This window comes from Oncorhynchus masou, chromosome 9, assembly GCF_036934945.1.
Source record: "Oncorhynchus masou masou isolate Uvic2021 chromosome 9, UVic_Omas_1.1, whole genome shotgun sequence".
In the NCBI taxonomy this organism is placed as follows: Eukaryota; Metazoa; Chordata; class Actinopteri; order Salmoniformes; family Salmonidae; genus Oncorhynchus; species Oncorhynchus masou.
In genome coordinates, this window is record NC_088220.1 from 11792437 (window position 1) to 11808562 (window position 16126).

Consider the following 16126-nt stretch of genomic DNA (forward strand, 5'->3'; position numbering starts at 1 on the left):
GGAATATTTATGATGTAATTTCATATTTCTGTTGACTCCAACATGGAGGAGAAATATATTTACGTCTGAGCGCCGTCTCAGATTATTGCATGGTATGCTTTTTTTGTAACTTTAAAAAAAAATCTGACACAGCGGTTGCATTAAGAACCAGTGTATCTTTAATTAAATGTAAAACATGTATCTTTCGTCAAAGTTTATGATGACTATTTCTGTTATCTGACGTTGCTCTCGGTAATTACTCCGGATATTTTGGAGGCATTTCTGAACATGGCGCCAATGTAAACCGAGATTTGTGGATATAAATATGCATATTATCGAACAAAACATAAATGTATTGTGTAACATGATGTCATATGAGTGTCATCTGATGAAGATTATCAAAGGTTAGTGATTAATTCTATCTCTAATTCTGCTTTTGTGACTATCTTTGGCTGGGAAAAATGGCTGTGTGTTTTTTGGGATTTGGTGGTGATCTAACATAAATATATGTTGTGTTTTCGCTGTAAAACATTTAAAAATCGGACATGATGGGTAGATTAACAAGATGTTTATCTTTCATTGCTGTATTGGACTTGTTAATGTGTGAAAATTAAATATTTCTAAAAAATATTTTTGAATTTCCAACGCTGCCTTTTCAGCAGAATGTTGGGGGGGTGTTCCGTTAGCGGAACCTGTGTCCTAGACAGGTTTAAGCCTAATGTGTTATTCATAAATTGCATAACAGTTGCCAATAGGAACAGTGAGAGGTAAACTCGTTGGCTTACCTGTAGAGCCAACCCCTCTGGGCTTCGAGAAGAGGACTGAGGTCTGCATCCCAAATGGTCATCTATTATCTATATAGTGCACTACTTTTGACCTGGGCCCTATTATAGTGCACTAATATTGACCAGGGCCCATAGGGAATAGTGCACTATGTAGGGAATAGAGTGCCATTTGGGACATTTACTCAGAGCTCCGTGGCAGTAGGAAGAGGGCCTTCACAGCCCAGCAGGGACTTTACATGTCTGCTCTCAGCCAGCCTAGCACTGTAACGCTGCTGCAGCTGAATTCAAAATGTGCCCAATGTTTAACAAACATCTTAGAGGTGCAACCTGTGCTCTACCAGAGAGAGGGGACATCGATCTGGAGGAGAACAATTTATAATCAAAAAGCTGCACTGTGTTTTACCCAAGGCTGTTTTGTATGGTGCAGGTAGTCAGCTACCCAAAGAGAAAGAGGATGTTCAGCCATGTTTAATCAGCCAGGAGACAGGCACAGGCCCAGGGTAAAGAGAGAATAAATACAGAACTTTTTAGTGAGAAGTGGAGAAAGAGTGAGTAGTGAGAGAAATTGTGTTAGAGAAAAATGGAGAGTGTGAGAGAGAATTAGACTGAGAAAGCAAACACGACTGAGAGGGAGACAATAATGGAGAGAGAGAGAGAAAGGAAGAGTATACTTACTGAGTCTGGGTCACTGAAGGACACTTGCTCTGAAAAGCGCACTTTGGGCGGGTTAGTTCTCAGATGGGCCTTCTTCGCTGCACTTATGAAGGCTGACTTAGGTGACTGGAAGACAGGAGAGGAAAGAGGAGGAGAAACATGTGACTGGAAGAGAGGAGAGGAAAGAGGAGGAGAAACATGTGACTGGAAGAGAGGAGAGGAACTTCCGGTTCCGGGTTGGAGCGAGCGGTCGCATCTACACTTCGGTCCGCAGGTAGTATAACTTTTCATTACATTTTCATTACATTTCATTATAGTACAACGGTTTGATTTGTCTAATCTTAGCAATTTCTTCTTAGCTAGCTACATAGCCGTCTTTGTATCAAAGATAATTGCGTAATTATCGTATTTCGTCGTCCTAACGTAGTCTACACTGCTATCTGCCCAGCAGCTAGCTAACGCCCACCGTCTACTAGCACTGTAGAAACTATTACACTCAACTGAACGACTCGATTAGTGTAGTGTTAGCTAGCTACATAGCTGTCTTTGCTGTCTTCGTATCCAAGATAATTGTGTAGTTTAGAGTGTGTAGACTTAGAGTGATTATCTTAATTTACCGAGGTTAGCTAGCCAGCTATTTGTCGTCCTTAACGTAGGAGATACTGCTAGCTAGCTAGCCAACAGCTAGCCAACGTCTACTGAATAGAACTTCAACAACCCGGTCAACATTCCGCTTCGCTCCACAGGTAGTATCACATTTTCATTTCACTTCATTACAGTACAACGGTTTGATTTGTTTGATCGTAGCTAGCTAGCTACATAGCCGTCTTTGTATCTAAGACAATTGTGTAGTCTAGAGCGATTTTCTAGGTTAGCTAGCCAGCTATTGTCGTTCTTTTAACGTAACGTAACGTAATCAACACTGCTAGCTAGCCAGCTAGCCAGCTAGCCAGCTAGCCCCCGAATAGCAGCACTGTAGAAACTTTTACACTCGACGGAACGACTTGATTGGTGTAGTGTCAACAACGCAGCCACTGCCAGCTAGCCTACAAAGTCAACAACGCAGCCACTGCCAGCTAGCCTACTCCAGCAGTACTGTATCATTTCAATCATTTTAGTCTATAAGATTCTTGCTACGTAAGCTTAACTTTCTGAACATTCGAGACGTGTAGTCCACTTGTCATTCCAATCTCCTTTGCATTAGCGTAGCCTCTTCTGTAGCCTGTCAACTATGTGTCTATCTATCCCTGTTCTCTCCTCTCTGCACAGACCATACAAACGCTCCACACCGCGTGGCCGCGGCCACTCTAATCTGGTGGTCCCAGCGCGCACGACCCACGTGGAGTTCCAGGTCTCCGGTAGCCTCTGGAACTGCCGATCTGCGGCCAACAAGGCAGACTTCATCTCAGCCTATGCCTCCCTCCAGTCCCTCGACTTCTTGGCACTGACGGAAACATGGATCACCACAGATAACACTGCTACTCCTACTGCTCTCTCTTCGTCCGCCCACGTGTTCTCGCACACCCCGAGAGCTTCTGGTCAGCGGGGTGGTGGCACCGGGATCCTCATCTCTCCCAAGTGGTCATTCTCTCTTTCTCCCCTTACCCATCTGTCTATCGCCTCCTTTGAATTCCATGCTGTCACAGTTACCAGCCCTTTCAAGCTTAACATCCTTATCATTTATCGCCCTCCAGGTTCCCTCGGAGAGTTCATCAATGAGCTTGATGCCTTGATAAGCTCCTTTCCTGAGGACGGCTCACCTCTCACTGTCCTGGGCGACTTTAACCTCCCCTCGTCTACCTTTGACTCATTCCTCTCTGCCTCCTTCTTTCCACTCCTCTCCTCTTTGACCTCACCCTCTCACCTTCCCCCTACTCACAAGGCAGGCAATACGCTCGACCTCATCTTTACTAGATGCTGTTCTTCCACTAACCTCATTGCAACTCCCCTCCAAGTCTCCGACCACTACCTTGTATCCTTTTCCCTCTCGCTCTCATCCAACACTTCCCACACTGCCCTTACTCGGATGGTATCGCGCCGTCCCAACCTTCGCTCTCTCTCCCCCGCTACTCTCTCCTCTTCCATCCTATCATCTCTTCCCTCTGCTCATACCTTCTCCAACCTATCTCCTGATTCTGCCTCCTCAACCCTCCTCTCTTCCCTTTCTGCATCCTTTGACTCTCTATGTCCCCTATCCTCCAGGCCGGCTCGGTCCTCCCCTCCCCGCTCCGTGGCTCGACGACTCATTGCGAGCTCACAGAACAGTGCTCCGGGCAGCCGAGCGGAAATGGAGGAAAACTCGCCTCCCTGCGGACCTGGCATCCTTTCACTCCCTCCTCTCTACATTTTCCTCCTCTGTCTCTGCTGCTAAAGCCACTTTCTACCACTCTAAATTCCAAGCATCTGCCTCTAACCCTAGGAAATTCTTTCCCACCTTCTCCTCCCTCCTGAATCCTCCTCCCCCTCCCCCCCCCTCCTCCCTCTCTGCAGATGACTTCGTCAACCATTTTGAAAAGAAGGTCGACGACATCCGATCCTCGTTTGCTAAGTCAAATGACACCGCTGGTTCTGCTCACACTGCCCTACCCTGTGCTCTGACCTCTTTCTCCCCTCTCTCTCCAGATGAAATCTCACTTCTTGTGACGGCCGGCCGCCCAACAACCTGCCCGCTTGACCCTATCCCCTCCTCTCTTCTCCAGACCATTTCCGGAGACCTTCTCCCTTACCCCACCTCGCTCATCAACTCATCCCTGACCGCTGGCTACGTCCCTTCCGTCTTCAAGAGAGCGAGAGTTGCACCCCTTCTGAAAAAACCTACACTCGATCCCTCCGATGTCAACAACTACAGACCAGTATCCCTTCTTTCTTTTCTCTCCAAAACTCTTGAACGTGCCGTCCTTGGCCAGCTCTCCCGCTATCTCTCTCAGAATGACCTTCTTGATCCAAATCAGTCAGGTTTCAAGACTAGTCATTCAACTGAGACTGCTCTTCTCTGTATCACGGAGGCGCTCCGCACTGCTAAAGCTAACTCTCTCTCCTCTGCTCTCATCCTTCTAGACCTATCGGCTGCCTTCGATACTGTGAACCATCAGATCCTCCTCTCCACCCTCTCCGAGTTGGGCATCTCCGGCGCGGCCCACGCTTGGATTGCGTCCTACCTGACAGGTCGCTCCTACCAGGTGGCGTGGCGAGAATCTGTCTCCTCGCCACGCGCTCTCACCACTGGGGTCCCCAGGGCTCTGTTCTAGGCCCTCTCCTATTCTCGCTATACACCAAGTCACTTGGCTCTGTCATCACCTCACATGGTCTCTCCTATCATTGCTATGCAGACGACACACAATTAATCTTCTCCTTTCCCCCTTCTGATGACCAGGTGGCGAATCGCATCTCTGCATGTCTGGCAGACATATCAGTGTGGATGACGGATCACCACCTCAAGCTGACCCTCGACAAGACGGAGCTGCTCCTCCTCCCGGGGAAGGACTGCCCGTTCCATGATCTCGCCATCACGGTTGACAGCTCCATTGTGTCCTCCTCCCAGAGCGCTAAGAACCTTGGCGTTGTCCTGGACAACACCCTGTCGTTCTCAACTAACATCAAGGCAGTGGCCCGTTCCTGTAGGTTCATGCTCTACAACATCCGCAGAGTACGACCCTGCCTCACACAGGAAGCGGCGCAGGTCCTAATCCAGGCACTTGTCATCTCCCGTCTGGATTACTGCAACTCGCTGTTGGCTGGGCTCCCTGCCTGTGCCATTAAACCCCTACAACTCATCCAGAACGCCGCAGCCCGTCTGGTGTTCAACCTTCCCAAGTTCTCTCACGTCACCCCGCTCCTCCGCTCTCTCCACTGGCTTCCAGTTGAAGCTCGCATCCGCTACAAGACCATGGTGCTTGCCTACGGAGCTGTGAGGGGAACGGCACCCCAGTACCTCCAGGCTCTGATCAGGCCCTACACCCAAACAAGGGCACTGCGTTCATCCACCTCTGGCCTGCTCGCCCTCCCTACCACTGAGGAAGTACAGTTCCCGCTCAGCCCAGTCAAAACTGTTCGCTGCTCTGGCCCCCCAATGGTGGAACAAACTCCCTCACGACGCCAGGACAGCGGAGTCAATCACCACCTTCCGGAGACACCTGAAACCCCACCTCTTCAAGGAATACCTAGGATAGGATAAAGTAATCCTTCTCACCCCCTTAAATGATTTAGATGCACTATTGTAAAGTGGCTGTTCCACTGGATGTCAGAAGGTGAATTCACCAATTTGTAAGTCGCTCTGGATAAGAGCGTCTGCTAAATGACTTAAATGTAAATGTAAATGTAAAATAGGAGAAGAAACAGGTGACTGGAAGAGAGGAGAGGAAAAAGGAGAATAAACAGGTGACTGGAAGAGAGGAGAGGAAAGAGGAGGAGAAACAGGTGACTGGAAGAGAGGAGAGGAAAGAGGAGAATAAACAGGTGACTGGAAGAGAGGAGGGGAAAGAGGAGGAGAAACAGGTGACTGGAAGAGAGGAGAGGAAAGAGGAGGAGAAACAGGTGACTGGAAGAGAGGAGAGGAAAGAGGAGGAGAAACAGGTGACTGGAAGAGAGGAGAGGAAAGAGGAGGAGAAACATGTGACTGGAAGAGAGGAGAGGAAATAGGAGAAGAAACAGGTGACTGGAAGAGAGGATAGGAAAAAGGAGAATAAACAGGTGACTGGAAGAGAGGAGAGGAAAGAGGAGAAGAAACAGGTGACTGGAAGAGAGGAGAGGAAAGAGGAGAAGAAACAGGTGACTGGAAGAGAGGAGAGAAAAGAGGAGAAGAAACAGGTGACTGGAAGAGAGGAGAGGAAAGAGGAGGAGAAACATGTGACTGGAAGAGAGGAGAGGAAATAGGAGAAGAAACAGGTGACTGGAAGAGAGGATAGGAAAAAGGAGAATAAACAGGTGACTGGAAGAGAGGAGAGGAAAGAGGAGGAGAAACATCGCAGTACATCTCCATCGCTTATAAGACATTTAGGGTTTATTCATTGAATTAATAATAAAATTAAACAAATTAGAAAAGTTTTCATTTGATTTAATGCTTTGAAACCATTTAGTTTTGTTTGGCAAAAACGAGATGTAGTTAAATGGTTAAATAATTAGGACGTTTTACATTAACGTTTAATTACATGCCTGGCTGAGCCTGTAAGTCTGTAATTACAAAGGCAACAAAATAACTGATACGTGTTTGTGCACAAAACAGTGCTTTTGAAACAGACTGTTGACGCAACACATTCTAGCAGTATCCATGTAACCTATAAAGGTGATTTTGTTGAGTAGCACTGCACACTAAAACAAATGAGCCTTCTTTGGGAAGGGTGATGGTTCGATGTGGAACCATACAGACCTAAAGAACCCTTTGAGTCCAATGGTTCTTTGCATTTCAAAAAAGGCTTAGTTCTGCTTATAGTGATAATTAAAATGTACGCAGCGGAGAAAAGTACTTCAGTAAAAACACTTTAAAGTATTACCTATGTTTTTTTTTTGTGGGGGTGGGGGGGGTATCTGTATTTTACTTTACTATTTATATTTTTGACAACTTTTACTTCTACTTCACTACATTCCAAAAGATAATAATATAATTTTCACGCCTTACATTTTCCCTGAAAACCAAAAGTAGTCATTACATTTTGAATGCTTAGCGGGACATGTTCAATTCACGGTCCAATTCACACCCTTATCAAGAGAACAATCCCAGTCATCTCCTCTGCCTCTGAACTGGCGGACTCACTAAACAGAGAACATCCCAGTCATCTCTACCGTCGCTGATCTGGTGGACACACTAAAAAGAGAACATCCCCGGTCATCTTTCTGCTTCTGTTCTGGTGGACTCACTAAACAGAGAACATCCCTGGTGTCGTGTCTTTGGCTATGCCGGATTAAGTGATATGACATGCTATTCTATAATATATTAATAGGAAATATTAATATTACCTGATTGACCAAATCATGTAAATGTAATTAACTAGAGAGTCGGGGCACCACAAAATAATATTTATAGAGCTGTTATCCTCTGAATAAACTCTTAAAGACCTAGTAATATTTTACATCAATAGCAGTCAATATTAATCGTCACCTTAATTCAGTCTCATCTGAAAGTTGTAAATTCTTGGTTATCTTCACGAACCCTGGCTAACAGCAATACAAAATTGGGTTTAATTATTTATTTGCTAAATACCTAACTAATCACACATAATTACATGTACACAGAATGAATTATACCTTGATTATAAATGACGTCATAAAGGAAAACATCCCTAGGGGTGGAACAGATATGATGGTTGGTTACACAAAAGAAAAGGGTCTGGGTTTGAGTGAAAGAGCGGGAAGACTGAGGAACAAAGGGAAGAAGCTGTGCTATCGTAAATACAGTATCTTATGCATTCTAAATTACCGCCCATTTGGAAAAGGAAAATGCAATAAATATTTACTCTGAGCTGCACTTCGGTAGGTTGGTGGTAGATGGAAGGCCGTGTTGCCAAACCGAGTCCTTTGTCCTTTGAAGAATGTCTCTGGTGTTCAATTGGATGCGTTGTAGTAACGTCGTTGTGTGGTAGACGGGATACTCTGTCTGTTCTTTCCTAGTCCGCATTTGCAGCTGCTGTTGCTAACTCAACGTCTAGGAGGTATCACTTCTGTAGTGAATAAGAGTTCAAAGTTCATACCATTCGCAACCAAAGCTCACGCTGAGGTTGGTTTACTTCTGTAGTTGACATGTTAGTCCTTTTAACGCAGAGGCTGCAGGCCTCACATACTTGGAACAGGAGGTTACATTTTTGTCAAGGCTTTATATAGTGGAGCGAGAAGGGTGTGTTTAAAAAGTTTTATAACCCATGTCTCTTCACAGGGAAGACTGATTTGGAAACCCAAATCTCTCATTTGGAAGCTAAAATTAAATTTAATCTCTTCACCAATACTTTTATATTCAAATATTTAAATTGAACAACAATTCCATGTGAATCCGATAACTACAATGTGCAGACTTTCCACTGTAGAGTTTATGTCATCCTATCATTGATGAGAATGTCTCAGATGACAACCGAACTGACATCACATTCATTAAGTACCATCGCATATGTTCAATTGGTCGGATTACCAGAATATAGTTCATTTCCCCCCACCTTCTGATGTTCGCAGAATCTTTATGTTAACCAAGGGATTTTCAAATGTCACATCAGTAGGGTAGAGAGAGGAAAAAGGGGGGAGGAGGTATTTATGACTGTCATAAACCTACCCCCAGGCCAACGTCATGACACTGGTCATCTCTCTGCCTCTGATCTGGTGGACTCACTACACACAAATGCTTTGTTCGTAAATGATGTCTGAGTGTTTGAGTGTGACTCCGGCTATCTGTAAATAACAAAAACAAGAAAATGGTGCCATATAGTTTGCTTAATATAAGACATTTGAAATGATTTATACTTTTACTTTTGATACTTAAGTATATGTAAAACCAAATATTTTTACGCTTCTACTCAAGTAGTATTTTACTGAGTGACTTTCACTTTTACTTGAGTCATTTTCTATTAAGGTATCTTTACTTTCACTGAAGTATGACAATTCGGTACTCTTCCACCACTGAATATATGAGCAGCGGCTCATTTGAATATTTGGGGGCGTGCCTACTTCACACATGGGCCAGCATCCCTGTGGAACACTTTTGACATCCTTCTAGAGTCCATGTCCTGACAAATTGAGGCTGTTCTGAGGGCAAAAGGGGGTTGCACTTCAATATTAGGAAGATGTTCCTAATGTTTTGTGCACTCAGTGTAGAGCGTTTCTACAAAGGTTGTATAAAGAACCATAAAAAGAACCATAAAAAAGGGTTCTATATCGCCCTAAAAGGGTTTTTAATGGTTCTTTATAAAGGGTTCTTTAATGAAATGGCCACCGGACTATTTACATTGACCCCCTCCATTTATTTTGTATACTGTTGCTACTCACTGTTTATTATCTATGCATAGTCACTTCACCGGTCCCTACAAATTACCTACATGTACAAATTACCTGTACCTCTACACACTGACTTGATACCGGTACCTCCTGTATAAAGCCTGCACACTGACTCGGTACCGGTACCTCCTGTATAAAGCCTCCACACTGACTCGGTACCGGTACCTCCTGTATAAAGCCTCCACACTGACTCGGTACCGGTACCTCCTGTATAAAGCCTCCACACTGACTCGGTACCAGTACCTCCTGTATAAAGCCTCCACACTGACTCGGTACCGGTACCTCCTGTATAAAGCCTCCACACTGACTCGGTACCGGTACCTCCTGTATAAAGCCTCCACACTGAATCGGTACCGGTACCTCCTGTATAAAGCCTCCACACTGACTCGGTACCGGTACCTCCTGTATAAAGCCTCCACATTGACTCGGTACCGGTACCTCCTGTATAAAGCCCTGTTATTGTTATTTTATTGTGTACATTTTTTTATATATTTTTTTACTTTAGTTTATTTGGTAAATATTTTCTTAACTATTCTTGAAGGGCATTGTTGATGAAGGGCTTGTAAGTAAGCATTTTATGGTGAGGTCTACACTTGTTGTATTCAGCGCATGTGACAAATAAAATTTGATTTGATTTATAGCACCATACAGGTTCCATGTAGAACCTTGAACCATGTAGAACCTAGAACCTTAAAAATACACTTTTCATACAGCACCAAAAAGGGTTCAGCTATGGTCACAAGCCAAATAACACCTATTTGGCACTGTATAGAACCATTTGTTTTTTGTGTGTTTGAAGAGTACTTAATGACAATCACATGACACACAGTAAAAAATAGGGAGGGAGAGAATGAAGGAGAATGAAGGAAAGAGATAATGTGGGAAAGAGATAATGATGGAGAGAGAGAATGATAGACAGAGATAATGAGAGATAATGAGAGAGCGAGAGGAGAGAGAGAATGAGGTTAAAGAGAATGAGGGAAAGAGAGAATGACAGAGAGAGAGAATGAGAGAATGAGTGAGAGAGTGGGAGGCAGAGAGAGTGAGGGAGGCAGAGAGAGATGGAGAGCAGTGAGAGAGGGAGGCAGAGAGAGAGGGAGAGCAGAGAGAGGGGGCAGAGAGAGGGGGGCAGAGAGAGAGGGAGAGAGAGAGGGGCAGAGAGAGAGGGAGAGAGAGGGGAGAGAGGGGGGCAGAGAGAGAGGGAGGCCGAGAGAGGGAGAGAGAGGGGCAGAGAGTGAGGGAGGTAGAGAGTGAGGGGGCAGAGAGAGAGAGTGGGAGGCAGAGAAAGAGAGGGAGGCAGAGAGAGTGAGGGAGGCAGAGAGAGAGATGGAGAGCAGTGAGAGAGGAAGGCAGAGAAAGAGGGAGAGCAGAGAAAGGGGGCAGAGAGAGAGGGAGAGAGAAAGGGGGCAGAGAGTGAGGGAGGCAGAGAGAGAGGGGACAGAGAGAGAGGGAAGCAGAGAGAGGGAGGCAGAGAGAGAGGGAGAGCAGAGAGAGATGGAGGCAGAGAGAGAGGGAGAGCAGAGAGAGACGGAGGCAGAGAGAGAGGGAGGAAGAGAGAGAGGGAGAGCAGAGAGAACAGGATAAATGGAGGGATAAAGAGATACAGATAGAGCTTGAGAATGTCAAGGAGAAGGTGCGAGATACGTTGAGCGGGATCCGTGTATTGTTACCTGGTGAGGCTGCAGCACAGTGAGAACTATGGAGTCTTTGCAGCATCTATAGAGAGGACAGGCAGCAGACACGAGAGGAGAGAGCAGTGTGGAGTGGGTTAGGTAACACTAGAGCTGTGGCTTTGGAAGAAACGGTAGTGTTTTTACCTGCAAGACCTCCTCTCTGTTCTCTATGATTCAATGATTCATCTGTCTCATTATGTTTCCATGGAACACGAGGCTTAGAGACAGACTGTTTCCCCATGACTTTAGCCTTCAAACTCACAGAACTATTCCGCTGTACTGCTGCTGCATTTAATGCAAATATCCTGCTCTTAATGTGTTGTGTGAGTTCACACATTGAATGAGCTAAGAACAACATTTCCTCCAAAGCTTCGTCCTGTCTTAGACTCACATCAGGCGTAGGTTCTAGACTCACATCAGGTGTAGGTTCTAGACTCACATCAGGTGTAGGTCCTAGACTCACATCAGGTGGTGGTCCTAGACTCACATCAGGTGTAGGTTCTAGACTCACATCAGGTGTAGGTCCTAGACTCACATCAGGTGTAGGTCCTAGATTCACATCAGGTGTAGGTTATAGATTCACATCAGGTGTAGGTCCTAGATTCACATCAGGTGTACGTCCTAGACACACATCAGGTGTAGGTTCTAGACTCACATCAGGTGTAGGTTATAGACTCACATCAGGTATAGGTCCCTGATCCACATCAGGTGTATGTTAAAGACTCACATCAGGTGTAGGTTAAAGACTCACATCAGGTGTAGGTTACAGACTCACATCAGGTGTAGGTCCTAGACTCAAATCAGGTGTAGGTCATAGACTCACATCAGGTGTAGGTTCTAGACTCACATCAGGTGTAGGTCCTAGACTCACATCAGGTGTAGGTCCTATACTCACATCAGGTGTAGGTCCTAGACTCACATCAGGTGTAGGTTATAGACTCACATCAGGGGTAGGTTCTAGACTCACATCAGGGGTAGGTCCTAGACTCACATCAGGTGTAGGTCCTAGACTCACATCAGGTGTAGGTCCTATACTCACATCAGGTGTAGGTTATAGACTCACATCAGGTGTAGGTTACAGACTCACATCAGGTGTAGGTCCTAGACTCAAATCAGGTGTAGGTCATAGACTCACATCAGGTGTAGGTTATAGACCCACATCAGGTGTAGGTTATAGACTCACATCAGGTGTAGGTTATAGACTCACATCAGGTGTAGGTTACAGACTCACATCAGGTGTAGGTCCTAGACTCACATCAGGTGTAGGTTATAGACCCACATCAGGTGTAGGTTATAGACTCACATCAGGTGTAGGTTATAGACTCACATCAGGTGTAGGTTACAGACTCACATCAGGTGTAGGTCCTAGACTCAAATCAGGTGTAGGTCATAGACTCACATCAGGTGTAGGTTATAGACTCACATCAGGTGTATTTTATAGACACACATCAGGTGTAGGTCATAGACTCACATCAGGTGTAGGTCCTAGACTCACATCAGGTGTAGGTTATAGACTCACATCAGGTGTACATCCTAGACTCACATCAGGTGTAGGTCCTAGAATCACATCAGGTGTAGGTCCTAGACTCACATCAGGTGTAGGTTATAGATTCACATCAGGTATAGGTCATAGACCCACATCAGGTGTAGGTCCTAGACCCACATCAGGTGTAGGTCCTAGACTCACATCAGGTGTAGGTTATAGACTCACATCAGGTGTAGGTCCTAGACTCACATCAGGTGTAGGTTATAGACTCACATCAGGTGTAGGTTATAGACTCACATCAGGTGTAGATTATAGACTCACATCAGGTGTAGGTCCTAGACTCACATCAGGTGTAGGTTAAAGACTCACACCAGGTGTAGGTTATAGACTCACATCAGGTGTAGGTTAAAGATTCACATCAGGTGTAGGTCCTAGACCCACATCAGGTGTAGGTTATAGACTCACATCAGGTGTAGGTCCTAGACTCACATCAGGTGTAGGTTATAGACCCACATCAGGTGTAGGTCCTAGACTCACATCAGGTGTAGGTCATAGACCCACATCAGGTGTAGGTTATAGACTCACATCAGGTGTAGGTTATAGACCCACATCAGGTGTAGGTTATAGACTCACATCAGGTGTAGGTTATAGACTCACATCAGGTGTAGGTTATAGACTCACATCAGGTGTAGGTTATAGACTCACATCCAGTGCAGGTTATAGACTCACATCAGGTGTAGGTTATAGACTCACATCAGGTGTAGTTCCTAGAATCACATCAGGTGTAGGTCCTAGACCCACATCAGGTGTAGGTCCTAGACTCACATCAGGTGTAGGTCCTAGAATCACATCAGGTGTAGGTCCTAGACCCACATCAGGTGTAGGTTATAGATTCACATCAGGTGTAGGTCCTAGACCCACATCAGGTGTAGGTTATAGACTCACATCCGGTGTAGGTTATAGACTCACATCCGGTGTAGGTTATAGACTCACATCAGGTGTAGGTTAAAGACTCACATCAGGTGTAGGTTATAGACTCACATCAGGTGTAGGTCCTAGACTCACATCAGTTGTAGGTTATAGACTCACATCCGGTGTAGGTTATAGACTCACATCAGGTGTAGGTTATAGATTCACATCAGGTGTAGGTTATAGACTCACATCAGGTGTAGGTCCTAGACTCACATCAGGTGTAGGTTAAAGACTCACATCAGGTGTAGGTCCTAGACTCACATCCGGTGTAGGTTATAGACTCACATCAGGTGTAGGTTATAGACTCACATCAGGTGTAGGTTATAGATGAACAACAACCTAGAGACACATAGCATTGGATTCTTCTCCTCAACTCATTCCTTACCCCCCCAACCCCTCGCTCTACCGTCCTCGCCAAACCAACCACCCCTCGACCTCCCCCATCCTCCCTCCTCCCTCCACCCTCCCTTGTGGTGATATAAAGGATGTTACCTTACAAGGTCTATGACTCTCTCCCGGGAAGCCTCGCTCACCACCTCCTCATTGATGGCCAGGATCTGGTCTCCAGGGAGAAGCTTGCCAATGGACGGGCCGTCTGGGACAGCACGCACGCACGCACGCACACACACACACACACACACACACACACACACACACACACACACACACACACACACACACACACACACACACACACACACACACACACACACACACACACACACACACACACACACACACACACACACACACACACACAGAGGGACACTTAGTCTATGTGTAATAGACGGACATACAGTAGTAGACATCAAACTGTTAACACTCACATCGTCTCTCGAACTATCTCTCACTCTATCGGTCTCACACACACACACAGATCCCTGCCTACCTGCAGAGACAGAGCGCACAATGACTGGTCTCTGGCTGCCTGCTATGAATCCGAAGCCTTGGCTGGGGTGGCGCTGAATGCAGACCTGTCGAGCTGAAGCTGGGCCAGGAGTCAGGCTACCACTGTCCATACCATCCTGGCTCTCTTCTAACATCGCAGGGCTGCACCGGGAACACACACACACACACACACACACACACACACACACACACACACACACACACGTTTAGATGCAAAAATAAATAAAAAAGTGTGTATGTTTCTGTGACTCATTATGTTCCTTATGTAGGGTATATATGGGGTAGTAAATGTCCTATGTAGGGTATATATGGGGTAGTAAATGTCCTATGTAGGGTATATATGGGATAGTAAATGTCCTATGTAGGGTATATATGGGGTAGTAAATGTCCTATGTAAGGTATATATGGGGTAGTAAATGTCCTATGTAGGGTGTATATGGGGTAGTAAATGTCCTATGTAGGGTATAAGTCAAGTACTCCATGGAGAGAGAAATAATGTGTTTGTGTGCCCTACATAGGGAGGAAGTGTAGTGTACCTGTCACATGTGTTTGTGTGTCCATCCTGGACCTTGGCCATCCCCTGAGAGGAGGGAAGAGCATGGGGTGGGGTCTCACAGCATGGAGATCGCTCTGATTCTCAATCATTCACCTGAGAGGAGAGAGGATGGACGGAGAGGGAGAGTAGGGAGAGGGGGGGGGAAAGAAGGGTGAAGGGAGGAGGGATGGGGGTAGGGCATTATATACGAGATGAAGGGGGAGAAAGAAGGGAGGAGGAAATACAATTATAGATTGACTTAGGAGCGATCAGAACACTGATGCAAATTCCAATAGAGCCTATAATATTTAATGCATTCTACATGCTGCAGAGTAAAATACTGAATTGGTATAAGCCAGGGGTATTCAACTCTGACCCCACGAGGTCAGAACCCGCTGCTTTTTGTTCTACCTGATAATTCATTACATCCACCTGGTGTCCCAGGTCTAAATCAGTGCCTGATTAGAGGGGAATCACCCACCTGGTGTCCCAGGTCTAAATCAGTGCCTGATTAGAGGGGAACGATGGAAAAAGCAGTGGAACTGGCTTGGAGGTCAGAGTTCAGTTTGAGGGGTTATAATCTAGGCTATTTGTTGTTATGAAACCATCATCCATTTTCTTTCAAGCACAATTTGTAGTCCGGCCACAGAACAGCATGGCTTCTACACAGGGGCAAGAATGACTATTGTGAAGTTGGAAGGTACAATTTCACAGACCACACAAACCTTTGTCTGCGTTCCAAATGGCTCCCTATTCCATAGGGCTCTGGTCAAAAGTAGTGCACTACATTGGGAATAGGGTGCAATTTGAGACACAACCTCAGTCTCAGTCACAACCTCAGTCTCAGTCACAGTCTTCAAATCACACATCTCCAACACACTCAACATATTATGTTGTAGTTTCTTCAAAGCTACTGACTCCAGGTATAAAAACACAGGTGGTAACAGAAGAAGAAGAAGAAGGAGAGTGAAAGAGGATCTGGGGATCTGAACAGAGAGATGGAGTGTTTATGTACTGCAGGCCTTATTAAATATATCCCTCAGAAAGCAAAATACTTCAAATCTGCGTAAGGCAGGACAACTGACTGAACCTTGCATCTGATGGCTCTGGTGATGAAGAGGCAGCTGAAGTCAACAACAACAACAACAACAGTCAAAGACTG

General features: G+C 45.6%; 1 protein-coding gene across 1 annotated transcript in view; it reads right to left on the minus strand.

The window, feature by feature from the left end:
- Nucleotides 1-15006, minus strand: part of LOC135545527 (FERM and PDZ domain-containing protein 3-like) — a 53509-nt gene extending 38503 nt beyond the window's left edge. Inside the window, exons 1-5 of the mRNA XM_064973183.1 lie at nt 14966-15006; nt 14410-14570; nt 14013-14115; nt 11060-11105; nt 1440-1544 (exon numbers count right to left, since the gene is read on the minus strand). Coding sequence (XP_064829255.1) covers nt 1440-1544; nt 11060-11105; nt 14013-14115; nt 14410-14570; nt 14966-15006 — 456 coding nt within the window. The remainder of the gene's footprint in view (nt 1-1439; nt 1545-11059; nt 11106-14012; nt 14116-14409; nt 14571-14965) is intronic.
- Between the last annotated feature and the right edge of the window lie 1120 nt (nt 15007-16126).